The 27,500-nt window shown below is 39.3% G+C and overlaps 3 protein-coding genes across 5 annotated transcripts in view; 1 reads left to right on the top strand and 2 right to left on the bottom strand.

Moving 5' to 3' along the window:
- Positions 1-12,674, bottom strand: part of ppp1caa (protein phosphatase 1, catalytic subunit, alpha isozyme a) — a 13,364-nt gene extending 690 nt beyond the window's left edge. Inside the window, exons 1-7 of one of the 2 annotated variants that reach the window (XM_027145490.2) lie at positions 12,181-12,674; positions 4,869-5,000; positions 2,366-2,596; positions 2,011-2,115; positions 920-1,143; positions 696-830; positions 1-230 (exon numbers count right to left, since the gene is read on the bottom strand). The exon at positions 1-230 is cut by the window's left edge and continues 690 nt beyond it. In XM_027145490.2, the coding sequence (XP_027001291.1) occupies positions 111-230; positions 696-830; positions 920-1,143; positions 2,011-2,115; positions 2,366-2,596; positions 4,869-5,000; positions 12,181-12,235 (1,002 nt within the window). In that variant the 5' untranslated portion in view covers positions 12,236-12,674 and the 3' untranslated portion in view covers positions 1-110. Of the gene's footprint in view, positions 231-695; positions 831-919; positions 1,144-2,010; positions 2,116-2,365; positions 2,597-2,783; positions 2,943-4,868; positions 5,007-12,180 lie in introns of those variants that run through there. The other variant, XM_027145492.2, reaches the window with a different exon arrangement.
- A 5,998-nt stretch (positions 12,675-18,672) lies between these two features.
- On the top strand, positions 18,673-23,262 carry cldni (claudin i). Its single transcript, XM_027145488.2, has 3 exons — positions 18,673-18,818; positions 21,180-21,312; positions 21,972-23,262. Exons 2-3 carry the CDS (start codon positions 21,181-21,183, stop codon positions 22,473-22,475), a joined length of 636 nt encoding a protein of 211 aa, XP_027001289.1. The 5' UTR covers positions 18,673-18,818; position 21,180; the 3' UTR covers positions 22,476-23,262.
- Positions 23,263-25,573: 2,311 nt separating this feature from the next.
- coro1a (coronin, actin binding protein, 1A) overlaps positions 25,574-27,500 on the bottom strand; it is a 9,010-nt gene continuing 7,083 nt past the window's right edge. For both annotated transcript variants that reach the window (XM_027145486.2, XM_047800983.1), the window contains 4 exons: positions 27,374-27,500; positions 27,204-27,261; positions 26,663-26,878; positions 25,574-25,935 (listed from right to left, as the gene is read on the bottom strand). The exon at positions 27,374-27,500 is cut by the window's right edge and continues 19 nt beyond it. In XM_027145486.2, coding sequence (XP_027001287.1) covers positions 25,843-25,935; positions 26,663-26,878; positions 27,204-27,261; positions 27,374-27,500 — 494 coding nt within the window. In that variant the 3' untranslated portion in view covers positions 25,574-25,842. The remainder of the gene's footprint in view (positions 25,936-26,662; positions 26,879-27,203; positions 27,262-27,373) is intronic.

Genomic DNA, 27,500 nt, shown 5'->3' on the forward strand with positions numbered 1-27,500 from the left:
GTTGGAGGTATGGATGGAGAGAGGAAAGAGAGAGAGAGAGCAAGAGAGAGAGAGAGAGAGACAGAGAGAAAGGGGAGGGGAGAGAGGGAGGGAGTCCAGCATAGCGAGTGCTATTTCTTGGCTTTCCCCCCCTTGGCTGAGTTGCGAGGCGGAGTAACTGGACGCCCTGAGCCAACGCCTCCTCCTCCTCCACCGTATGAGAACAGCTTCTTATCTGCCGGTTTCAGGATCTGAGAGAGAGAGAAAAAGGAAGGAGCGTCAGTGCCCTAATAATAAACACACACAGACAGAACTCTCTCTCTCTCTTACACACACACGTGTGTACTGACGTTTGTTTGTGGATCCTCAGTGTGTCGTTCTAACACATTTTACCTCTCTGTGTGTGTGTGTGTGTGTTTGCATGTCTGTCCTCTGTTCTTCCTTCTCCCTGTGTCCCCCCCCCCCCTCTGCTCACCACAAAAATGAATCATCTGAATTGAATTCCATTAAGATGAGTCATTTGATCAGATTCAGACTCGGAGCTACAGCCAAAGTGTCAGAATGAACTCAATCACAGCTTTATCAGTTTTAGTCGAGTATTAAATAGAGCGCACACACACACACGCACACACACACACACACACACGCACACACACAGTTCTATAATTAAAAAACAAATTATATTTAGCTGCAGAAGGAAATGCTGTGATTCTTACCTGGAAGGAACACATGAGCGTCTCGTCCACACTCATCATGGCTCCTGCGTTGTCGAACTCTCCGCAGTAGTTTGGAGCAGAGAACAGAGTCACCAACTGCCTCTTAGCGAAGAACTCGTATCCGTCCTCCACAACCTGCACCGCAGAGAGAGAGAGAGGGATTAATAAAAGGTTTTTCAATCTCTCTACCACATGCAGAACAGCTGCACGTACTGATCACACACCTGATGCGCCCTGCATATGAGGTCCATGTCGTGTTTGTGCAGGAATTTGGCTACCACGTCTGCACCGAAGGTGAAGGAGACTCCGCGGTCGTTCTCTCCCCATCCCAGCACATCTTTATCTGGGTCGGCCCACAGCAGGTCACACAGCAAGCCCTGATCCGGGACGTCTGTGGGACGCATCACACGCCGGACCTGCTCCATAGACTGCAGGTCTGGAGAGAGGCCTGAGGGACGAAGACACGGGAACGACATTTTATTTTTATTTTTGAAATTACTACAATAAAAAAGGAGCAAGTGAAACATTTATTAAATACGATAACGTCTGACTTGGATAGAGGAGAGAGATGAACACGAGTTCAGCCGGTAAACCTATAAAAGGTAGTGAAAAGGATTCGGTGTGATTATTTGACCAATTGAGGTTCTGCACCATTTTTAGCTCCGCCCACACGTTCCGGCTCAGCTCACCCTGTACCTGAGTGAGACAGCCTGAGTCACGCACTGTGATGGAAAAGGGGGATTGTGGGTAATTTGTAGAACTAAGCGCTGTCTCTATACAGGCTTCAGAATATTCTTTAATTAATTCAGAGAGACGAGTTGTGATGAGGAGAAAACTGTCTTAATGTCAAAGTAATACAACACGGAGGTGTAAAACAAAAACGCTAAAATAAACCATTCAGTTACTGCTGAGACAAGACACACAGAGAGAGAGAGAGAGAAAGAGAGAGAGACAGACAGACAGAGAGAGAGAGACAGCCAGAGGGAGAGAGAGAGACAGACAGAGAGAGAGAGAGAGCGAGACAGACAGACAGACAGAGAGAGAGACACAGAGAGAGAGACAGCCAGAGCGAGACAGACAGACAGAGAGAGAGAGACAGACAGAGAGAGAGACACAGAGAGAGACAGCCAGAGAGAGAGAGACAGCCAGAGCGAGACAGACAGAGAGAGATAGAGAGAGAGCGAGCGCGAGACAGACAGACAGAGAGAGACAGACAGACAGAGAGAGACAGACAGACAGAGACAGAAAGTGAGAGACAGAAAGAGAGAGAGCGAGACGGAGAGAGAGACAGACAGATAGCAAGAGAGAAACTCACCTCCATGGCAACAGAAGATTTTCTCATCTACGATGGCAGCCACAGGTAAGCAGTTGAAGCAGTCTGTGAACGTCTTCCACAGTTTGATGTTATACCGTCTCTTACCTGAGGACAGAAACACACACACACACACACACACACACACACATTAGAAATAATATAGATAAATAAATCATATTATCATATTGCTTGGTTAACTCTGATATTATTTTGGAACTTTCAGGATAATAATAAATATTTAAAACTGTAACTAGAAGCTGCATTTAAACATCCTGAGAAAAAAAACAGACAGATGAGGATGGACAAATAAAGCAGAAAAGACCGTTAGGTGTGTGTGTGTGTTCCCATCTCTTACACTCATCGTAGAAGCCGTAGATGCGGTTGATGGAGGCACACTCGTGGTTGCCCCTCAGCAGGAAGAAGTTCTCGGGGTATTTGACCTTGTAGGCCAGCAGGAGGCAGATGGTCTCCAGAGACTGCTTCCCTCGGTCCACGTAGTCACCCAGGAACAGGTAGTTACTCTCAGGAGGGAAGCCGCCGTACTCGAAGAGCCGCAGCAAGTCATAGTACTGACCGTGAACATCGCCTGAACACACACACACACACACACACACACACACATTTACGACATTTGGCAGACTTCCTCAACCAGAAGGACGTACAAAAAGTGCTTAAGTGTCTATTAATGAATACATTAACACAGGTTACAGACTTCGAATGCCATCGACCTAAAGCACTGTTCAGGTTGTGTTACTTTATAATATTAAACATACACAAGGGAAAAAGTGCAAGTTCCAATGTTTCAGGAAGAGGTAGGTCTTCACCCGTCGTTTGAAGATAGTGACTCAGCTGTTCGGACATCTAGAGGAAGTTCATTCCACCACCTCGGTGCCAGAACAGAAAAGAGTCTCGCTGTTTACCTACCTCTAACCCTGAGAGATGGTGGGACACACAAAACATGGAGCTTCAGAACATCGACTCTTTTGATAATTAAAGATCATGACGTGGACTATAAGGCTGTGCTTCCTCGTTAGTACTATAGTACATTAGTACGCCTGGTATTTATAAAGCTTCGTATACGGCACGTAACACAAACGTACTCCGGTGGTCCACGAGGTCCCACATACAGACTTCACCTGAGGATATCACCGTATTAATCCCCCCGTAGTAAAATCTTTAGAACATCTCCGTGTGCTCTCACACAGCCTCAGCGATTACAGTGCACATAAACTGGGAGAGATTTCAATCTCAATAAATAAATAAATAAATAAATAAATAAATAAATAGCCCAACAGCCAATCATTTGTGACCTTGTGCATGTGGAAGAGGGCAAACAGCTCATACCTGTGTGTGTGTGTGTGTGTGTGTGTGTGTGTGTGTGTGTTAGGGCCGGGCGATAAAACGATAACGATACGTATCGCGATAGACACGTGATCGATATCTATAAAAAAAAGGTTCGATATTTTTTATTCTTCGTCAGAAGAAAACGGAGGTCGCGAAGCAAGTTTGGTTGCATTAACAAAGGTGCTCGCTTTCTGGTAACCTAGCAACGTAGGGAGTGACACACTAACAGCCAATCACGTAACAGTATCACGTTCGGTTGCACCATATCGTCGTCTCGTGCCGGTCTGCTGGATTCCTCTTCAGTAACCGCCGACTGAGGAGCAGGAAACGAGCTGCAGTGAGCGAGAGAATTGTAAATAAAAGAGTACAAATCAGCTCGAGAAGCGTGGCAGATTTTTTTGGATATTATAAATCTGACCGATGTCGTCTATGTTTTACTAAACACTGCACATATTTTACACACTTTATTCCCCAGAAGGTGAACAGCTAGTGAACTTCCTCACACTAAACCTGCACTAAATTCTCAGGTTTCTGTGTTTATATTTAACACTTCACACTATTTTATTACACTTTATTAAGCATTTCTTACATTTCCTGTCATTTCTCACCTTAAATGTTAAGAGATAATAGTTAAGTGTTCATTGTGCCTTTAGACTCATGTTTACATTATAATTATTGGAGGTTTCCTGGTTGGTGACGTTTCTGTCCTAATAACTGAGGGGATTCTGATCAGACGAAGGTGAAGTTTACAATAAAAAGGTTTAAATCTAATAGATTTTTCTCCTAGTCCTTATTTTAAATGGGTCATAAAAAAAAATATCGATAATTATCGATATCGACCGATATGAAGCACTGATATCGTGATACGGTTTTCAGTCGTATCGCCCAGCCCTAGTGTGTGTGTGTGTGATGGGTCATGCAGCAGCTTGAAAAGACTTGGTCTGTTTCACTCATGCTGCTCATCCCGGCTTTCCTACGATGGTGAGTGCGATGCAGCTTTCATCGATGTGAACATATGAAGTTAAGTGTAACCATAGAAACGTCTCGCTTTACTGTGAAACTTGTCAAGGAGACAAACTACAAGTTACTAATGAACTCTGTGCGTGACAGAGAGGACAGGGACGATGACCAGACAGGAGCACCACGGAGACTGTACTTTAGCACGACGCTTTACTTACAGCTGAAGGAGAATTAAGAGAAAGAAAGAAACTCGAAGCTGTTTGACAAACGGATTCCTGATCCGTGGCGTAATTAGAGACCGCGCTGACAAACACGACGGAGATTAGACGGCTGTGTGGTTTCCATCACAGATGTAAAAGGAGTGTGCTGTTATCCACGTCCTGATCTGTTGAGTGTTTATGACCAGGCAGTGAGGTTACTAAGGCGACGGAGAGCACACGTGACGCGCTGCAAGCTTTATTTACGCTTGTGTTACTGTGCTAGTAATCTCCTAATCGGGGTGTGCTGTAAACGCTCAGTGTGTTTACTCGCCCGGCGCTCTCAGGTTCACTCACCGCAGATCTTCAGCGGCGCCTCGAGCTCCAGCAGGATGGGCTGACTGAGGAAGATTTCCCGGGATTTGAGGCAGAGTCCACGGATCTCGTTCTCCGTCAGCTGAACATTTTTGCCAGGCCGAGAGCCCTTAACTGGACAGACAAAGAGAGAGAGAGAGATTTGATGATGATAAAATGATGAAGTATAAACATTACACTTACACACTGACGGCATGTGACGTTATCCAGAGCGACGTACATAAAAGCTTTTAAGTCTCTATCAGTGAACATTAACTCTGGTCCACTAGGTTACAGAAGTGAGATTCAGCGAGTCTAAAACACTGCTCAAAGTTTTTTTAGTTTTAATTACACACACAACCAGGGAACAAAGCGCTAGTTCAAGGATTTCATGACGTAACTGTCGTTGACAAGATAAACAGAAGTTCACATTTCTTTGTGGTTTTTTTTTTTCAGATTTACTTTTTTGTTTAAAAAGAGGGGGAAAAAACAGGATGGCGACGAAACGCCATAAATAAGAACGAACTCGTTTCGTCGAACGTTAAATTCCAACTGACAGTAAATCATTACGGTGCAAGAAAAAGACCAACGTGTTAAACACACGTCTGACTAACAGGCTTTTTTTTACACCTGGTCACTTCCTGTGTTTTCTGTGATCAGATATCTACCCGATGGTAAAAAGACCAGGTCTAAATGCCCTCCGAAACGTTTTGGAGACGGATATAAACCCGATGGTACAAACCCCTTCAGGAGGTGGTCTGGGACGCGTTTCAGATGAAACTGGACAGGTGTAAATGAATGTGGTTGTTTAAGCCACATACGTCAGCGCTATATTCCTCCTAAATGGAAGTACGTCACTCGCAGGTGACCTTTCACCCAGGCGTCTCATCGGGGCTTAAAACGCGCTGCTGCCGGCAGCGAAAACGCAGCAAACAGTAAACGCTGTTTTTTGTAACATAAACGTCGTAACGAGTTTTTATGTCTTCTTTTCGATCACGTTCTGAAAACCTTGTAGACCAAAGTGTGTTCTGTTTCAATTACCCCGGAAATGAGGTAAAATATATCAGCATTGTGGGCGGGAGTAGAAAGATCGGATCGATATCAGATTCGCCGAGACGTATTTATGTGGCCTGATGTAAACGGGACAGTTTTAACAGATCAGACAGCTATCGGATCAGAGACAACACACGAAGTGACCGGGTGTAAAAAGGCCCTGTGTGAACAGCCCACACTAACAATCCCATACAGAGATCTTAGATGTAATTGTTAGTGAGAATTCCTGCTAAAGTGCTTTTCTATCCTAAGCAGATTTCTCTCCTGCTCTGTAACAGAACGCTGTATTTACAGGTGTTTATTATAACCTCACATGGAATTTGCGGCGTTCACATTGTCCACACCTTCGTGTAGTAAAGTTTCTTTCATTTTCACCACCGGCTTGTGTTTTTTTAAATCACGTCTTAATCCTGAGATTTGAGCTGTAAGGATAACGACGTACGCGGTAACGAATCGCATCACAACAAACTTCTCACAGACGTGTTTCCCTTTTATATCCTTTCTTATATCTAATAATTTAAACTTGACCCAAACCGGTCACAGGAAGTTACTCCATTGTAAACTCAAGCTTCTTTTCCTTCCTTATGTTGTCGTACAAATTTAACTGTCTTTTCAGGGTTAAAGCAGCACTTTGTCGGTGTGTGAGTAAATCTAGAGCACTCGTTTGCCTCGTCGTGAAGCGTATTGCACACGCGGCATGACATCATGACATATTTCTGTTGTATAGCCGGGTCCTTGGTGATATTGTTCCACTCTGTTGTCAGACAATAAAAATGTTCGTACTGTAACACACCTAGCTATTAGTGTCACATTATCCTTTCATACCTGATGCTCAGATGTCACTAATGTGTGAGAACTGAAAACAGAGGCGTTAGCCGTCACACACTCGTGCGAACACGAACACACTGCTGCTCGCTGTCATAACCACAAAAAGAGATGAAAACTGTAGAATGTAGATGCAACAAAGAGAGCAACAGAATGCTATTGCTGCAAACTCTGTGGCTTTCATGCAGCAGCTTAACGATCCACCTTTAACCAGTTATAGATACACACACACACACACACACACGCACACACACAGGAAGTGCATTACACACAAACCTCACTGCTCTTTAAACAAATCAATAATTCACAATGACCCAATTAAACAAGGCCAAGCAACTTAAACAACTCCTGCATTTACTCTGCAAACACACACACACAAACACACACAAACACACACACACACAATGGATACTAAGACGAGAAATCTGTGTAAACAGAGCGTCGGTTCAAACACAAAGCAGAACTACAGCGCAAACTTCCTGTGGCTTTTCGGACGAGTTTCCCAGCAGCGAGGCAGCAAAACGGTGTCTGAGGCCTTCGCAGAAAAAACATCAGACCCCAGGAATAGAAGTGTGTGTGTGTGTGTGTGTGTGTGTATGTGTGTGTGGGTCAGCTACAGGTTAACACGGCCAGCTGCCTACTCCACTCATCCTCTTGTGATGTACACAGAGAGCTGTAGTGAATCAGAGTCGAGCGCTTTGGGGTTTAAACACAAATCCTCACGAGGCGAGAATAGAAGCTGTAACGTGACTCAGTTCTGCGCTGTTACACAAGACGAGCGAGAACATACAACCGTGTATGAATCTGTGTGTTCTGTAGAACACACCGTCGCATCCAACGATTTATAAATACACACCGTGCTGTTTATTGTTACACTTTTTCCCCTCACTAGGTTTTTTAAAATTCTTCTTTAAATTCCCGCACGTTTCAATTTCAAGTTCCTTGAAAACGGCAACAATAATCCGTGTAAACGCTTCTGTCCTGAAACCGTTACTGACCAGAAACGTTAAGGAGCTTAGTGACGTTCATCATATCTACATATTCCTGTGTGTGAGCTTTACTATAGAAAAGCTAGGTCACAAATATAAACCCGTTGTTCACGTTAAAGCTGCGACGCCCGGTTATAACGAATGTAGGGTTAAACCTGCTGACCAATCAAACGAGAGCATTTGGCCGCTCGCTGGTAGAAACTGTACTATTAACTCCGGCGTGTTAAAGTGGGAACAGAATTCCTCTCGTCATCTGTCGTACGTGGACGTTCTCAGAACGGCTTCCAAAACCGATTAAGAGCTTTCAGCATTTCAGTAATGAGAACCGTACGTAACCTCACAGGTTATTTTTACGCCTCTCGCCTTGCACGACTCCACGCTGTACGTTTTAGCGCCAGGCTTTTAAGCGTTGCCGTTAATCCGGGTTTATAGCCACGTTATACCCGAGCTTGAGGACCTTCAGACAGCGGCTTTAAACACCGAGCTCCGCCCACCGCCACCTTCTGAAACCTTTAAACCCGGTCACTTCACTAACTCCCAGATTTCTCCAAGTTTACAAAATAGAAGTGAAGGTGAAGCTTGAGTTCCTAAATGTAATGTTGCCCACTTTGTGTCAATTTAGAAAAAAAAACAACATTTTTTTTAGCTTTTACCGTCAAAAGTCCGTTGGGGTTTAAAACGCACGCAAAACCTGAATGACTTGTGATTCTTGGAAACATCTGAAATCTGAACAGCAATTATCTGAGGAAATACCTCCAAACCTGAAAACCCTGTGTGTGTGTGTGTGTGTGTGTGTGTGTGTGTGTGTGTGTGCGTGTTGAGGTAGCGGTAGCTCAGTGAAGAGGGAAAAAAGGGTCAGATTACATAAGGAGATATAAATACTGTTGTTATTGGACTTGTTTATTTTCTACCCTATTTGCATAAACTGTGCTTTAACTACTGATATAAACTACACACAATCTGCAAAGGATTTTACTTTACATTTTATATCCGTTATCCAGACAAAGTGCTCACAAGTGCATGCACACACACACTAATAGTAACTGTGTGCATTTGAGGGCTGTGACGGCTCGCTACGCCGTGCTCACCGATACGGTTACATAAACGGCTTCGACGTGACGTTTTCATTTGATCACGACGTCGCCGAGCCTGTGGTGCTTCGACCCACCGTTAACACGATACTTTCGCAGATCGTTTCGTGCTAAAAATTTCGACAAACGTTTGCATGAGTAAATCGAAATGATCGTTTCACACTGCTGCAATGATGTCCTTTTCATTTGTCTACCAGACCTTATTTCACAGACCACTCCTTCAGCATTCAGTACACAGTTTCGTCCTCTATTAGACAACACAGTGTCGCTATATCACACCGAGCAAATGTCTGATGAGGGCTGTCGTAAAAATCTGAACTAATTCTGTTTTTCTTCTTCAGATTTCGCCACATTCTACGCTGTGATCTCTTAAAATCCACTGGGCGTGGTCAGATCACGGGGCATCATCGAGACTGCCGGTGATTACAGATCAATGCGTTTTTGTGATATGTCGACATTATGATGTCGCTTTGTAGAAGCCAACATTCTGGTTTCCTACGGCTTTCGAGCCACATGCACCAGATTCGGATATGTTGTAGAACCTGGTCTGAAGTTTGTTGCTATGGCTTTTCTAAGCGATCTGAGTACCGGTACTTCAGGTACCGGGTCTCAAAGTGGCCTTTTTTCCCCCCATAGACTCCCATTATAAACTTTGGAGGTTTATAACTCGGCAAGCTTTCGAACTCTCTACACCAAACTCGGCCAGCTCCTTTAGGGTGATAGTCTGAACAAAGGTTTAAATTGGCGTACCGTCTGGCCTTTCGGTTGTCCCGCAGCCCCGCCCACAATATATGCAAAATCAAAAAACTTTACAACATGTGACATATCAAAACACTCAGCACAATAAGGAGAACCTCCCTAGCTTTCTGTCCACTTGCTTCCAAAAGTAACACTGACCCTTATGTCCACTCGCCTCCAAAAAGCACCGGCCTTTGTGAATACCTGCATCATCAAAGCCAACATCAAAGTTCGTCGTGACGAACTTTACGAATCTACTTGAGATACTGAATCTTTATAATTGCAGAATTAACATTTTTATTTCCTATTAAATCTCATTAAACTGTTAGAATTAAAACTTCTCATTGTGATGGATTTCATTTTGTTCAAAGTTTTGCAATAAAAAAAAAAGAACCAATCCAATAAATAAATAAATATATTTTAAAAAGGTTTAAAAATTGCTGCACCTCAGTCTGTAAATAAACAAACATTGTCACTGTACTAAACCAAAATAATTAATAACATACTGATTTATTATAACGATATACTAATACAACCCGGTGCTAGAAGATCCTCAAACGAGAAGTAGTTTGTGTTTACATCGTTAATCGCGTGACATGGAGACTCACTATACAGAAAACGTTAAAGACGATCGACAAGCACTGCGACGTTCAGACAGCAGACTGAAACGTCCAGGTTCGTTAAGCTGATAAGCACCAACCATGCATCGAATGATGAATACAAGCCACGCCCACTCATGCATTATTTGCATGTTTTTGCAAAAAATCCTCATGTACGTGTAATTTACATAGCCACGCCCTTGTTTGTGTGAGTCTATCAGTTACGAAGTGAGAAAGCCTTTAACCTGCATCTGATAAAAGAAGGGAACAGAAACAGGAAGAATGAACGAATAGATAAAAATGAGCTTACAGCCTTCTAATCATTCCCCCAACACCTTAACCACTAAACTACACGTCCCCTGTAGGTGGAGGGATAAATAAACAAACAAATAAATAAATCTCAGTGAAGGAAAGATGAGTTTGCGGCGGTTTTGTACGAAGTTGCTGTTAATTAAAACACTAAAGGTAAACAGTCACCTCAGACTCGTTCATTAGGGATAAACATAAACATTTAAATTCATCTAATATTCATCGTGAATTTTTGTATTATATTAATCTTTACAATAACCTTCTGTTCGATGTTTATGTTCTGTAAAGCTGCGTTGAGACGATGTCCATTGTTAAAAGTGATATACAGATAAATTTGTATTTAGGGCCAGAATCAGAATTCAGAACTATTCCTGAATCTCGGCGAAACGTCTTTACGCGCACTCGTGTTTCCGTCCTGCACTGATGAATAATCCTTATTTCTTTAATTACAAAACATAAAAAGAAGAAATCACAAAAAATCAGATGACAAATTAGTAAATAAAGAAACACAAGCCCTATTCAGACAGGATTATACAGACACGAGGTTCTGGGGTAATTCCATGTTGTAGCCCGTGATTGTTTTCCGTCCGCATCACCTCGGTGTGTGTGGTCTCTGATCTTCTGATGGGTTCGGTCTGGAGACGAGTGATTTTACAGCATCGTACACAAGGACAACAACAGCTTTGATTCTTCTATAAATAACAACTAGTTTTATCAGCTTAAACGTCTAACAAACACACGTGGAAATACACCAGCCGGACACTTGCTCCTGAGTTAAACACGTGTGAGATGACGTGTTAAAACACGTATATTACAGACTGATGATCCGAATCAATACAATCCGAATGAGAGATTGTTCTGTCTTCACATTACGAATGAAAAGGATTCGCATAAATGGCAGAAATGAAAGCTAACCCAGTATTACACACGCTTTCACGTGTCTCATAATGTCGTATTGTTCTGTGACACGATTCTTTGTTTTTTAACTACAAACCAACCCGATAGTGATTTTTCAGATGTATTCAGCCACAAACCGATTATAATTTATAATTTAATCCGATTATACGGTTAAAATATAATTATTTTACATGTTACACGTGCATCGTTTCACAGACACGATCGTATATAAACACGTCTCGTGTCTTTTCCGGGACAGAAACGTATCTAAATACACAAAGCTAAAGCGGTAGCTATTCACTTCCTGTATTTGTTAGCCACATTAGCATCGAGAATCCAACCGATAATAACAAATGAACGTCATCTCTATAATAATATATACACACGTTATATATAAACGTGTATGTGTCGCGTGTCATGTTCACGTCTGCATCATTACAGAACAGGACACGGGCTTTTTCTCCAGCTGACCTGTATAACACCTACATACTGTACGACCCTCAGCACAGTTTTATTAACTTATTTACTCAACGACGCTAAAGTGTGATGTTTTAATACGGAATAATTCTACACAATAAAATAAAATCCCATCGAAAGCGTTTTCATTTCGGTCCGTGAACGAGCTCGAGCTCCGTTTACTGACAGGATTCGCGACGGCTGAGGTGATTTTTTTTTTAGCACAAAAACCCATTTAAACGTCTTTATCGTAAGCAAAACGTGTAAAAAAATAAATAAATCCTCCATACCAGAAGCTACACGATGTAAAACGGTTCACATTCCGTCAAAATCAGACGAAAAATGGAGCCTTTCTCACCTTCCAGGAGACGCTGTATTATGGAGTCGATGTTTAATTTGTCCGGTTCCGCCATTTTACTTCTGTTTTCTCGCTGTGTTCAAGCACCTCAGGGATCTCAGTCACCAATAAACGTCAAAATAATAATAATAAAAATAACAGTAATAAGGCCCCGAGCAAAGAAAAAAGAAAAGTGGGCAATTCGTTAAAAAAGAAGAATAAGAAGAAAAGAAAGAGAGCGTTTTTTTTTTTTGGTTAGCCGCTAGCTTAGCTTTCCTTGGCTAGCTGCTAACATTTAGCTTAGCTACACCGCGTTAGCTTAATAAATACCCGTATTATTAATACTAAACCAAAAAGGGTTTATATCATACAAAAATATTACATATAGCTTCACTGCCTGCCTGTTTTTCTCCCTATTATTCTGACCGTCTTCACCCTTTTTAACGGTCTCTCTTCCTTCGGTCCTCCACCAGCACTAAAAAAAACAGGACCGTGCTGCTAAAGGAGGGCGGGAACACTGCGCGTACGTTTAACTCTATCCGACAGCGGATTGGTCCGTGGTCTAGGTTTGAACCGAGTTTCAGCGTGCTCATTGGTCGCTTCTAGCGTCAACCACATAGTTCAACGCGACGGCCTTGTTGTAAAAGTGTGACGTCAACGTACCGACTGAAATAGTGCAAAATGAATCTTTTGGACGATTCGATTCATTTACGATACATTTGAATACAGTGATTCGAATCTTTAACTTACCGGTTCGATAAAGTGTAAGTTATTTTTCGTTAAATAAAAATCTGTATGCACCAAAACAATGTTTTAATAAACGCTTATATTACAATAAATTTAGATTTTTTTTAGAATAAGACTACAACAGTTTTAGAGATGTATGAATATGTCTATACACAGAATAAAACACTTTTACATTTTATAATATTTTATTATTTTTATTCATTCTTTTAATTTAATTTATAAGTTATTTATTACTAATTTAATTTAATTTATTATTTATTTATTTTTTCTATATAATTAGGCATGTCTAAATATAAACGTTTATTTAAAAATATATATATAAAATGTACACAATAATAATAATAATAATAATAATAATAATAATAATAATAATAATAATAATAATAATAATAATAATAAATAACTAAATACTCAAGGTATCCAGATTTATGTTAATAACTAAATCTGTCCAATTTGTCCACACAAACCATAGTGTTAATTTAATGCCTGAACCTTAATGTCGGCATAGGGGATTCCCACACCTGACACACACATTTTCACATCACACACATCCTGAAGGGGTAAAAATATATATATATATATATATATATATATATATATATATATATATATATATATATATATATATATATATATATATATATATACAGTAAATAAATAGGCCTGTAATCTGGGATGGATTCTTTGGTGATCAGAATCCAGGCATGATTATTTCCATATCAGACACAAAATAATCTGGAAAAGATTATACTGCTTCACAATAGGCACCTTATTTACACACTGCCTTTAGGGCACATTGTGTCACCTCATGTAAATAAGACAGGGACTTTTTTACTGCACATTTCTTTAACAAAACTGTTACCTGCTGTTTCTCTGAATCATGAGGTGAACGTATGTTTATACTTTTGCACAGAAATATGTAATGCAACATTATTAATACTATAATATATAAAAAATTAAGTGTTATGCAGCATCCACGAGAATAAGGAAACTAAAGACATTCATTATACAAGCAGACTTAATGTCCAGACAATAAAGGTTTCGAAACCTAAATATAACCAAATGTTGTAAATATCGCCATCTTGTGGTGATATTCGTCCATAACACTATACAGTATTAAATTATAACTGTCTTTCCTAATGACTGTTTTTCTTTATTTTACCTTTTAACAATTTATACTTTACTGAAAACATATTCAGGACTCAAGATTAAAAACCTGCAATTCATTATTTTTCAAATGAATCTGAGGGTAAAATGTAACACAGGCAAAAAAACAACAACAAGAAAAAACTACTGGCTTCCAATTAACAAAATTAATTATATTATAATTGATATAATTATATTTTGATACATAATCTACAACTAATCCCAAAATTGTTATTTTTTTTATTTATTTTTAAGGTGGACCTTTAAAACTGAATTAAATTAAAATATAAATCTAATCTATAAATAGAAATATAATAGTCCATGGACATTTAGTTGATGTTAAATTGAAATCTAAAAAATTAATAAAATTAAAATTTTATTATATAAAATATAAAACAAAATTTTATATTTATATAATTTTATTCTCTCCTCCTCCTTTTTCATGCATTAAACTATATTTATTTGTCATGTGAGATGATAAAGTGTGTATTTAGATCTGTTTGCTTTAATTTATTTATTATTTTTCAAAACATTCTTTTACGGAATGAAATGAAATGCGAATGTTTGTACACCCTATGGAGAAAATGAAGATTTAAGAAGTTTTATTTATAGATGTGTTTTATGCCTCAGGGGTTTACACTTATCATTAACAAATGAACAGCAATAATCTGAACAAAATTGGACGTTTGTTTCTTTTCTGTGGATCGGTGAATTGTTTTAGACTTTTTGTTTTCAGTTGTAGATAATTTGTAATATTTAAGCAGGACTAGAGGGGGTCAAAACTTTTGCATTTAACGGTTTTAAAACAGGTTCCTGTATTAATTATTCGATGGTCCTCCGGTGTGTGTGTGTGTGTCTGTGTGCATGTGTCTGTGTGTGTATGTGTGTCATTGTGTATGTGTGTGTGTGTGTGTGTGTGTGTGTGTGTGTGTGTGTGTGTGTGTGTGTGTGTGATTGTGTGTGTGTCTCTGTGTATGTCTGTGTGTCTGTGTCTGTGTCTGTGTGTGTGTCTGTGTGTCATTGTGTGTGTGTCCGGGTGTGTGTCTGTCTGTGAGTTTATGTGTGTGTCTGTGTGTGTGTCTGTGTGTGTGTGTGTGCTTGTCTGTGTGTCTATGTGTGTGTGTCTGTGTGTGTCTGTGTGTGTGTGTGTCTGTGTGTGTGTGTGTCTGTGTGTGTGTGTCTGTGTGTGTGCGTGTCTGTGTGTGTGTATATGTGTGTCTGTGTGTGTATATGTGTGTGTGTGTGTGTGTGTGTGTGTGTGTGTGTGTGTGTGTGTGTGTGTGTGTGTGTGTGTGTGTGTGTGTGTGTGTGTGTGTGTGTGTGCTATAGCACTGGAGCTGCTACAAAACCCAAATGTTCGACTCAAACCACACACACAGGACCAGAAAAACTAAATGTAGTTGGATCATCAGCGATGAGGAGAAATGTGATGTCATAAAGCTGCATTTGAATAAAGGTCTTCGGACTTTGATGGATTTCTCCTCAGGAGCTGGAGAAGCTCTCCTCAAGCACAGACACACAAACACACAGACACACAAACACACAGACACACAGACACACAAACACACAGACACACAAACACACAGACACTCAGACACACAAACACACAGACACACAAACACACAGACACACAGACACACAGACACACAAACACACAGACACACAAACACACCGACACACAGACACACAGACACTCAGACACACAGACACACAGACACTCAAACACACAGACACACAGACACACAAACACACAGACACACAAACACACAGACACACAGACACACAAACACACAGACACACAAACACACAGACACTCAGACACACAAACACACAGACACACAGACACACAGACACACAGACACACAGACACACAGACACACAGACACACAAACACACAGACACACAAACACACAGACACACAGACACACAAACACACAGACACACAAACACACAGACACACAAACACCCAGACACAAAAACACACAGACACACACAGAGACACAAGACACACGGACACACACAGACACAGACACACAAACACACAGACATCCCCACACACAGACACACAAACACACACAGACACCCACACACAGATACAAGACACACAAACACACACAGACACCCACACACAGACACACAAACGCACAGACACCCACACACAGACACACAAACGCACAGACACCCACACACAGACACACAAACACACACAGACACCCACACACAGACACAAGACACACAAACACACACAGACACCCACACACAGACACAAGACACACAAACACACACAGACACCCACACACAGACACACAAACGCACAGACACCCACACACACAGACACACAAACACACAGACACCCACACACACAGACACACAAACACACAGACACACAAACACACAGACACACCAACACATAGACACACAGACACACTTTAATTAAAGACTCACAATTAAAAGACTCTAAATATTTCATCATTTATAAAGAGCAGTGAACAAAAAGAAATCTTGTGAGGATGTAAAAGTTTAAACCTTTAATTCTCTCAGCTTCACCGGCCTGCAGAGTTTTTGGAAAATGACCATATTATTTATGTCAAAACAAAACAAAACAAAACAAAACAAAACAAAACAAAACAAAACAAAACAAAACAAAACAAAACAAAACAAAACAAAACAAAACAACATTTCCTTTATAACCCTGACATACAATAAACTAGAAGACTGAACGCAGAGTAAAGAAATGAATTCATCTTCAGGCATTTAAGCCTGGATCGGGAGAATCCCTCAGGAATGCTGGGCGTGGGACAGGAACACACACACACACACACACACACACACACACACACACACACACACACACACACACACACACACACACACACACACAGTCATACCTAGGGGCATTTTGGTGTCAACAGTCCTCTTAACAGCAGTATTTGGGTGGAGAACACACTCAGAAACTGCACAGAGATGAGCTCAGGATCAAACCTAGGACCCTGGAGAACACGACACATGGAACAGCACATAGACATTTAAAGCATTTGACAGACGCTTTTTATCCAGAGTGACGTACAAAAGTGTCTCAGTGAACCGCTACACTAACACACACTGCAGCACCAAGTCACAGGATATACACAGTAGGATAAGGAGGTGCCAAAACTTCAGCACATGTCAGATTAAGTTAGAGCAGCTGCTGTCTCTAATGCACATGTTTGTTGGTTTCTTTTAAAACTCTTAATGGTTTAATGTAGAAACCTACAGCAGTTCATATCAGACTTCGTGATTACTCAATAAACTCTTAAAGAAAAAAATAATATTCAAATCTCTTTCTGTGGAATAACGTAACATCATTTTTTTTATATAAATCTTTATTTTTAACAGAAAAGAAAAAATCTGATTTTATTTAAAAATATTTTTATCAGATTATTAAATAATAATATGATAAAATTATATTTTATCATATTATTATTTAACCATATTATATTACACCAGATTACATATTTCTTTAATTGTTTTATTTCAAAAAAATTAATAACTATCTTTATTAATTATTATTATTATTATTATTATTATTATTATTATTATTGTTATTATTATGATTATTATTATTATTATTATTATTATTATTATTATTATTATTGTTATTATTATGATTATTATTATTATTATTATTATCATCATCATCATTATTATTATCATCATTATCATTATTAATAGCACTTGTTCGGAATATTTTTCCTGCCCAGTTTCAGTCAGAGGAGAATCTGTGTGTTATGTAACATCACATTAATCTCCTCATCAGTGATTCATGGTTTCAGGGTAAGAGAAGCATCACAGTGTCTCGAGGAAACTTCCCCTGATGATGATGATGATAATGATGATGAGGGTCTGGATGTGGGTTTGTTTGTTTGTAGTTTGTGGTTGTTGTTGTTGTTGTTGTTGTTGTTGTTGTTGTTGTTGTTCTGTAGTCGACTGTAACGTCACTAAATTTGGGATTTGAGTTTTGGTTCTTTTGAGTTGAGTCGACATGTTTAACTGCACAAGAAAAAGTATTAGGACATACAGTTTTAGATGAAAATAGAAAAAGCTGAAGACTCAAATAGTATTTATTTATTTATTACTTTATTATAAATATTAATCTGTTAATTCTAATTAATTATAACATCTGAAAGGTTTATGTCATGTTTTTATTCACGGAGGTGCTAAAATTATTTAAATTTATTTATTTATTTATTTATTTGTTCATTCATTCATTTATTCATTCGTCCGTTCGTTTATTTATTTATTTATTTATTTATTTATTTATTTATTTATTTATTTATTAAACAAATAATTTGCCATTCCTGTGTCGTAGTATTTAATGTTGCACAAATTTTTTTTCCTGTGGATTATTTCATTTCCTCATAAACACACGCTACGTCCACACGTGAATGTGTGTAAGCGTCAAACACGTCACTGAGCCGTAACCAAAAATGTAAAAATGTTAAAGAAAAACCAAGAAAGGTCACAGGTCTGATGACTGAGACGATGTGGTAACATGAACGTGAGAAGTGGAGAAGCTGAAACTCTGGAGAAATGTGGGGTGAACAACAGACATAGACAAGTCCAGTCTGGTCTGGAGTTAAAAAAAACTTCTTCCCTTCTTCCTCTTCAGTCCTCTACAAAAGCTTCCATTCTTCATCCCTCCTTCATCAGACGCCTGAGTGAGCGACAAAGAGAGGAACCGAAAAACTTTAATTCTACGCTTCAGAAACATTCAAGACTCCTAAAAGGTTGGAACTTAAAACATATTATTTTTTAATTTAATATAAAAACATTTAATATTTTTATAATTTATTTTTAAATGATTTGTTTTAAATTTTCAAAATTTACTTATAAGATCATAACATAAATTTTAAATCTCATATAAAATCGTATTTGTATTATTTCATTTAATTCGTTTGTTTTAAAATGTTTAATCTCTTTTTTAAAAAAAATATTTGCATAGAAATTGTATATTTGTATATTTTTTATTTATATATGAAATTGTGTATATATATATATATATATATATATATATATATATATATATATATATATATATATATATATATATATATATATATAAATTAAAGATAAATTAATTAAATATTAATAAATATCTTGGAATAAACTATAAGATATTTTTAGCTACAGGAACTTTGCGAGCTCTGTTAAGTTTCTCGTCTGTTTGTTATCATTTTCCATCCGTGGGGAAAAAACCCGCAACATTTTTTGTCTTAAAATGTTCTAAAACTTTCTTTTGCAATTTTTAAATTCTTTATTCGTTTTTATTCACATTTTCCGTCTTATTTATCATTCTACGGTCTAAAATCCCCAGAGATTTAATATTGTGTTTTTTTTCACGCTACAAATCAACACCGATTTTTTTTTCTTCTTCTCTCTGAACTGATTTTTTTGCCGCAGCTTTTTAACAAATAATCGATCAGCGTTTCAGACTCGTGTCACGTTAGATTATAATTTTTAGTCGTCTGTGGAGCCGTTGAACACATCTCCAGAAACAGCATCAGTAATTACAGGTAGTCGGTGTGTTTTTCACCGCATCACCTCACTGCCTCGCCCTGCACAAAGACACACAAAGACACACAACATGTCTGTGATGATCCTCAGATAACAAAATGAATCCAGGTTTTGTAATAACACGATGAATCACGGTGTTTGTCCGTGTGAAACTTTTATACACCAAAACTTACAGGAACAGCCTTTTGGCGCCCTTTTATTACTTATTTATTTATTTTGCTGTAGTCCTGCGTTATGGTTTGGTATTTGGTTGGACGCCAGAAAGACCTGCAGATGAAAAGCGGGTAAAGACGCGTCAGGACGTGTCAGGGCTTTATTTTATTATTTTTTTTAAGAGATTACTTCAAAACTGTAGCCAGAAGGTAGAAAATCCTGCATGGGCTTGTTCACAAGGAGGTTTCAGACTCTCAGGCATGCAGTGGTGTGTGTGTGTGTGTGTGTGTGTGTGTGTGTGTGTGTGTGTGTGTGTGTGTGTGTGTGTGTGTGTGTGTGTGTGTGTGTGTGTGTGTGTGTGTTTACAACATAGTGTAACGCAAGACTGATTTAACCACGGAGGATAAAAAGACTAACCCTTATCTCCTCCACTGAAAAACACCATGACGAATCAGATACAACAACAAGTCCAGAAACAAATCCTTATTAGTGAAGAAAAGACAAAAAAATAGAAAGCAAATCAGACGATGATTTACAAAGTGATGAACATCTCGGTCTGATTCCTGCTGGCGTTAGAACACTAAACAGTTATAAAACTAATATTTCTCTTTATTCTTATAGAAATAATTGTTTTTAAACAAACAGTTTGGAAAAACAAAACTGAGACGAGTTAAAAATGTTTAAAAGTCAATAATTTTAGGTCAATTGTTGTCATTTTATGATAAAAAAAAACAACAACCCCACCCCACTGCCCCCACCCCACCGCCCCTACCACTTGCATTAGAACAGAAAAAAGGACAGAAATACAAAATTACAGAAAGAAAGAAAGAAAGAAAGAAAGAAAGAAAGAAAAAAAACAGAAAGAAAGAAAGATATACAGAAAGAAAGAAAGAAAGAAAGAAAGAAAGAAAGAAAGAAAGAAAGAAAGAAAGAAAGAAAGAAAGAAAGAAAGAAAGAAAGAAAGAAAGAAAGAAAGAAAGAAAGAAAGAAAGAAAGAAAGAAAGAAAGAAAGAAAAAGAAAGAAAGAAAGAAAAAACATAGAAAGAAAGAAAGAAAGATATACAGAAAGAAAGATATACAGAAAGAAAGAAAGAAAGAAAGAAAGAAAGAAAGAAAGAAATACAGAAAGGAAGAATCTGAGGCTTTAGAGTTGTGAAAAATGTGGGTTCCATGAAGGATGTTCAGAGAAAGGACACGAGACGTTGGGACACGAGACGTTTCTTCATTTCTGTCACGTTTCCTCATTTTGCGGCGAATTGAACTTACATAACTGTCCGAAGGAACCGAGGCGTCGTTCACATAAAGACAAGAATGTTCTGATGAAAATCTGTGGGAAAGTTTTGACCACACTGTAAAATCACACAGTTGTTTTTTTGTGTGTTTTTTTACTCACTGGGGATTAAAACCTTCCTCCTCCTCAGGATGGGATCATCAGCAATACAGATGGTGTGTGTAGGTGTGGGGATTCTGGGCCTCATCGCTGGCATCGTCACCTGCGTCCTCCCCAGCTGGAAGGTTTCCTCCTTCACTGGACAGAACATCATCACAGCACAGGTACACACACACACACACACACACACACACACACACACACACACACACACACACACACATAGTGTTTAACTGCACCTATCCATTACAGCTCAGGTGTGATCAGCTCAGATGACTCAGACATGTGAGACTGCGTTGTGTTAAAAGTGACTTAGCTAAATTAGGGATGCTGAGTTGAGGTGAGTGAGTAAAACTAGATGAGTCATGTGACATTAATCAGGTGTGTAAAATTAGCTCAAGTGAATCAGGCCTGCTTACATCAAGTACTAAATCGGCTCAGCTGAATTATGTGTATCAGATGAGCTCAGGTGAATCAAGTGCGTCTAATAACCTCGGCTATTTTAGGCGACGTGGATCAGATGTGTAGAATTAGTTCAGTTACATTGGGCAAATCAGGTGAGGTGAATCAGATCACTTGAATTTGTCAGACATTTAAACACATCTGGAATTTTAACACATCTGATTCAAATCTGACTCCCAATTACATCAGTTAAATGAGGTGAATCAGGTGAAGTGAATCAGGTGAAGTGAATCAGGTGAAGTGAATCATTTGGCAGATGCCCTTATCAAGAGCGACTTATCTCATTTGAGTCCAAATGGGAAAAAGGTGTAGTATGTGAACGTGTAACCCATCTACTGTGTGTGTGTGTGTGTGAGTGCAGGTTCAGCAGGAAGGCCTTTGGATGGAGTGTGTGTACCAGAGCACGGGCCAGCAGCAGTGTAAATCCTATGAATCACTGCTGATCCTGGGCTCAGACATCCAGGCGGCTCGTGCCATGACCATCGTGTGCTGCATGCTGACGTCGATCGCCCTGCTGATGCTGTTTGCCGGCGCCGAGTTCACCACATGTGTCGAAAACGAAGACATCAAGCCGAAGATCTGCCTGGTGGCAGGTGTGTGCATGCTCATATCCGGCCTGCTGCTCATCATCCCCGTCAGCTGGACGGCCAACAACGTGGTAAGCAACTTCAACAACCCGCTGGTGAACCCATCGAACCGCAGAGAGCTCGGCCCATGCATCTTCATCGGGTGGGCCGGAGGAGTGCTCCTCCTGCTGGCCGGAGGACTGCTGTGCTGCTTCAGCCGTCCACGATCCGGAGGCTCCGGAGGCACCGCTAAGTACTACAGCAACAGCGCATCTGCTCCGGCTAAAAACTACGTCTAGACAAACAAGAAACATTTCATTTAAGAGTGTCAGGATGTGTCGGTCTAAACCACTATCATCGATAAAAAAATTACATTAAAAAGAGGCGGAGCAATCAGAATCCAAAATGTAAACTATGAAATCTAATAAAAGAAACAGGAACAAATGTATTTATCAGTATAACACTGTAAGATAATCTGATATAGTACGATTGTTAATATTATGCTACATACTTACAGATAATTGTGTCATAAATATACATTTAAACGTTATTTTATACCATCATACCCCAAAAAACTGTATTGTTAAACATCCTCTAGTCTCATTTGAATAATTTAAATATGGGCGGGGCTTCTTTATCAATGGAATGTGGTGTGTGTTAATAAGATAAATAAACCTCAAACCTCAGAGTTTGTAAATATTACTCAGGATGATGAAAAAATCACCAAATGTCTTTATATTCATTTACATGTTTATGGTTTTTTTTTCATGAGGGACAAAGTAATAAAAATTATATTTCAGTATTTTTTTTTTTTTTAAATAATTTCAGAAAAGCTACAGCAGCACGATTCTATGTATTACGCTTCATTAGAGCCTTTATGTCAGAGATTATTAAGAAAGTCTCACACACTGTTAGAGCAGCTAAAGATGAAGACGTTTGGGTTTAGTCAGGGGTTTGGTGTAGGAGAGCTTGTTAGTGCCGTGTGGGATTAGACGGGCGTGTCACGTTGGTTAGTGAACATAAAATGGTAAAACTGTAACATCATGGCTTTGCTTTTTATATTTTAATAAAACTAACATTCCTAAATATTTGATTATGTTTCATGTTTATTTGGAGTTTTTTGTCCATTGATGATGATGATGATGATGATGATGATAGGACAGATTTTTTTTTATTATGCAAGCAGACAATTACAATATTTACAGAAGAGAAATTAGATGCAAAATACAAATACAAAGACCAACATAACAAAACGTGTGTGTGTGTGTGTGTGTGTGTGTGTGTGTGTGTGTGTGTGTGTGTGTGTGTGTGTGTGTGTAACTGTAACTGTAAGTGTGTGGGAGTGGATATATATGAATGAAGGAGCATGTAGGGAATAGAACAGAAATAATATATATTTATATAAATCAAAAAGAGGAAAATATATTAATTTAAATAATAATAACTATAATGACAATAATAATGATGAAGATAGTAATAGTATCACACAAGACAAAAAAATACATAAAATAAATTTAACCAGGGAAAAAAAATAAAAAATGTAAAATGGGGTATGAGGAAGGTGACAATATCAACAGTAATAATAATAATAATAATAATAATAATAATAATAATAATAATAATAATAATAATAATAATAATAATAATAATAATAATAATAATAATGAAAAATCAAATTAATAAGAAATAGTAATAATAGGATTAGCAGTAGTAATAATGACAAATATATTTACAAATATACTCATTTCATCCAGAATGAAGGAGAGGTTAAAGGATCAGGAAGAGGACCAACAGAAATGTAGTAGTAATAGCAATAATAATGCTGATACAGCCATTAATAGTAATAATAATAATAATAATAATAATAATAATAATAATAATAATAATAATAATAATAATAATAATAACGGTAATATTGATACAGCTATTAATGATAAGGTATTATAAAGCTGCCGCTGATACCCCTCATGGCCATGGCATAGTAAAGACCCCCGCCGGCGTCATATTACAACGGGCTATCAAGGTGAGGTGCTGCGGTATCCAGGGTCCCAAAATCCATCCCCATCCCCAGCCGTCCCACACATGCCATGTCAGTTTTATGATGATGGTATAGATGATGATGATGATGATGATGATGATGATGATGATGATGACAGTATCTCATAGCCACACCCCTAAAATGTTTACATGCTGAACCATAGTGCAAAGAGGCGGATCTTTCTTTACGCTTAGCTCTGATTGGTGGGATGTTGGTGTTCCACAGGTCACTATGACCAGAGTTTCTCTTGATCCCTGATTAATGAAAACAACATTACAGTGACTACTGTGTATAAACTGCCATGGATATAAAAGATAATAGAACATTCTAGGGTGTGCAGGAAGTCTGCAATAATATCATTAATATTCAGCATATAAACAGCAGTATGTGTCAAAATACTGATAAAAGTTCATTCATTCATTCATTCATCTTCTACCGCTTATCCGAACTTCTCGGGTCACGGGGAGCCTGTGTCTATCTCAGGCGTCATCGGGCATCGAGGCAGGATACACCCTGGACAGAGTGCCAACCCATCACAGGGCGCACACACACTCTCATTCACACACACACTCACACACTACGGACAATTTTCCAGAGATGCCAATCAACCTACCATGCATGTCTTTGGACCGGGGGAGGAAACCGGAGTACCCGGAGGAAACCCTCGAGGCACGGGGAGAACATGCAAACTCCACACACACAAGGTGGAGGCGGGAATCGAACCCCCGACCCTGAAGGTGTGAGGCGAACGTACTAACCACTAAGACACCGTGTCCCCTAATAAAAGTTAAATATAAATAAAGTGTGTATTTACAGTGTGATACAGTGGAGATCAAATCAGAGCAGATTATATGGAATATGAGCTACGGGTTAGAACATTGTTCTACAGGAACTGAGACACCGAGAAACCTTGATGTTGTGGAAAACTCAGCACTTTAATGTAGAGGGACTGCGTGATGTCACTGGTGTCTGGTCCACTCTTCCTCCTGTTGTCTTCCTCACTACAGTAACTCGTGTAAGTTTCTTAGTCATAACTTTGTTGCTGAGAATTTTCCAGAGGTTTAGATCAGGACTCTCAGGCTGGACACTGACGAGGAAGGAACCACAGGAGGTTTTTGATAAACATCTGCATTCACCTTCCGTGTAACTGTAGATGAAGCCAAACTCCTGCTGCAGAAATCATCCTCGAACCTTCACACTTCCTCCTGAACCTTTTACTGACTTTGTTACACACTCTGAGTTCGGTCTGTCAGCGGTCTGACGAGGGACGTAATGTTTACCATCAGACCTGAACCAGATAAACTGACAATACTTCATAAATGTGGATGTGTGAATTCAGTCATTTTGAGACACAAGAAAGATTTTTCATTAAAATATTAATGGATTTTATTTGAAACTTTCTAACACATATATTAATAAACTGAGGCTTAAAGAACAACTTGAAATATTTAAATCCCCAAAAAACAAAAATTTGATGATTTATAGAAAAGCTATGACTCTTTCTTTCTCTCTACATTCTTTTACCTCTCTCTCTCTCTCTCTCTCTCTCTCTCTCTCTCTCTCTCTCTCTCTCTCTCTCTCTCTCTCTCTCTCTCTGTGTTCTAGCTTTTATATTTGTTTTCTCTTCTTCAACTCTTGCTCTCCAGCTCACTAACTCGCTTTGTCAGCTGCTCAACCAGCTCCCTCAAGTCCTTCAGCTCCTTCTGCAGAGCCTGAATATCCTGAGAGAGAAAGAGAGAAAGAAAAGTATTAAAATGTAATTCTTTTAGAGCAGTGCAAGTGTGTTAGTATGTGTGTGTGTGTAGATGTGTGTGTAGATGTGTGTGCATGTGTGTATGTGTGTGTGAGTGTGTGTATATGTGTTAGTGTCTGTGTGTGTTTGAGTGTGTATGTTTGTGTGTGTGTGTCTGTGTGTGTGAGTGTGTGTATATATGTTTGTGTCTGTGTATATGTGTGTGTCTGTGTGTATGTTTGTGCGTATGTGTGTGGGTGTCTGTGTGTGTATGTTTGTGTGTATGTGTGTGTCTGTGTGTGTGTGTGTGTGTGTGTGTATGTTTGTGTATATGTTTGTGTATGTTTGTGTGTGTGTGTGTGTGTGTGTGTATGTGTGTGTTTGTGTGTGTGTCTGTGTGTGTGTGTGGGTGTGTGTGTATGTTTGTGTATGTATGTGTATATTTGTGTGTGTGTGTGTGTATGTGCGTGTTTGTGTCTGCGTGTGTATATGTGTGTATGTGTGTGTGTGTGGTTTGTGTGGTTTGTGTGTGTGTGTGTGTGTGTGTTTGTGCGCAGGTTTGTGTGTGTTTGTGTGTTTGTGTGTGTGTATGTGTGTGTTTGTGTGTGTGTGTTTGTGTGTGTTTGTGTGTGTGTGTGTTTGTGTGTGTGTATGTGTGTGTCTGTGTGTATGTTTGTGTGTATGTGTGTGTATGTGTGTGTGTGTGTGTATGGTACCCCTCCGTTGGCGTGTTGTAGCCCAGTGGAGGCTGCTGGAGAACACAGGAGGCTCTTGATGACTTTAAACTCTTTGTTCTTGGTGGTTGCAGTAAAACCGTCCTTCAGAGAGATCAGAATCGGTTTCCCTTCTTTACCTGAGAACCAGTCATCAGCCTCCACCGACGGCTCGGGACCGATGGTGTCAGGGTACAAGTCCTCCTGAAACAGGTCGGACTGAACCACACACAAACACAAACATCAGGGGAGTTAAAGGGTCTGAGCTGTGTGTGTGTGTGTGTGTGTGTGTGTGTGTGTGTGTGTGTGTGTGTGTGTGTGTGTGTGTGTGTGTGATGTACTCTCTCTATCTGTTTCTTATCTCTCTATCTGTTCATCTATCCTAACTTATGTGTCTTTATTTCTCTTTTTCTCTAGTGTATAGATACTAAATGTTAATTAGTAGATTGTGTGTGTGTGTGTGTGTGTGTGTGTGTGTGTGTGTGTGTGTGTGTGTGTGTGTGTGTGTGTGTGTGTGTATGTGTGTGTGTGTGTGTGCCTTTACCTTACGTGGTACAGTCATGACGATAGGCTCACACTTTCTCTCATGAAGCTTATAGAATCTGAAATGTAAGAATAGATTAGCATCCAGGCATTCACTGTGTGTGTGTGTGTGTGTGTGTGTGTGTGTGTGTGTGTGTGTGTGTGTGTGTGTGTGTGTGTGTGTGTGTGTACCTGGCGATCTCACACTTGTTGACCTCCAGTCCTCTCTTGGGCATGTAGCCCATTCCCTTCTGACTCTCTTTACTGCTGTACATAGACAGATAGTGCACATACGGAGCCTCATCTGTCACCTCAAAGT

Source organism: Tachysurus fulvidraco, chromosome 15, assembly GCF_022655615.1.
Source record: "Tachysurus fulvidraco isolate hzauxx_2018 chromosome 15, HZAU_PFXX_2.0, whole genome shotgun sequence".
NCBI lineage: Eukaryota > Metazoa > Chordata > Actinopteri > Siluriformes > Bagridae > Tachysurus > Tachysurus fulvidraco.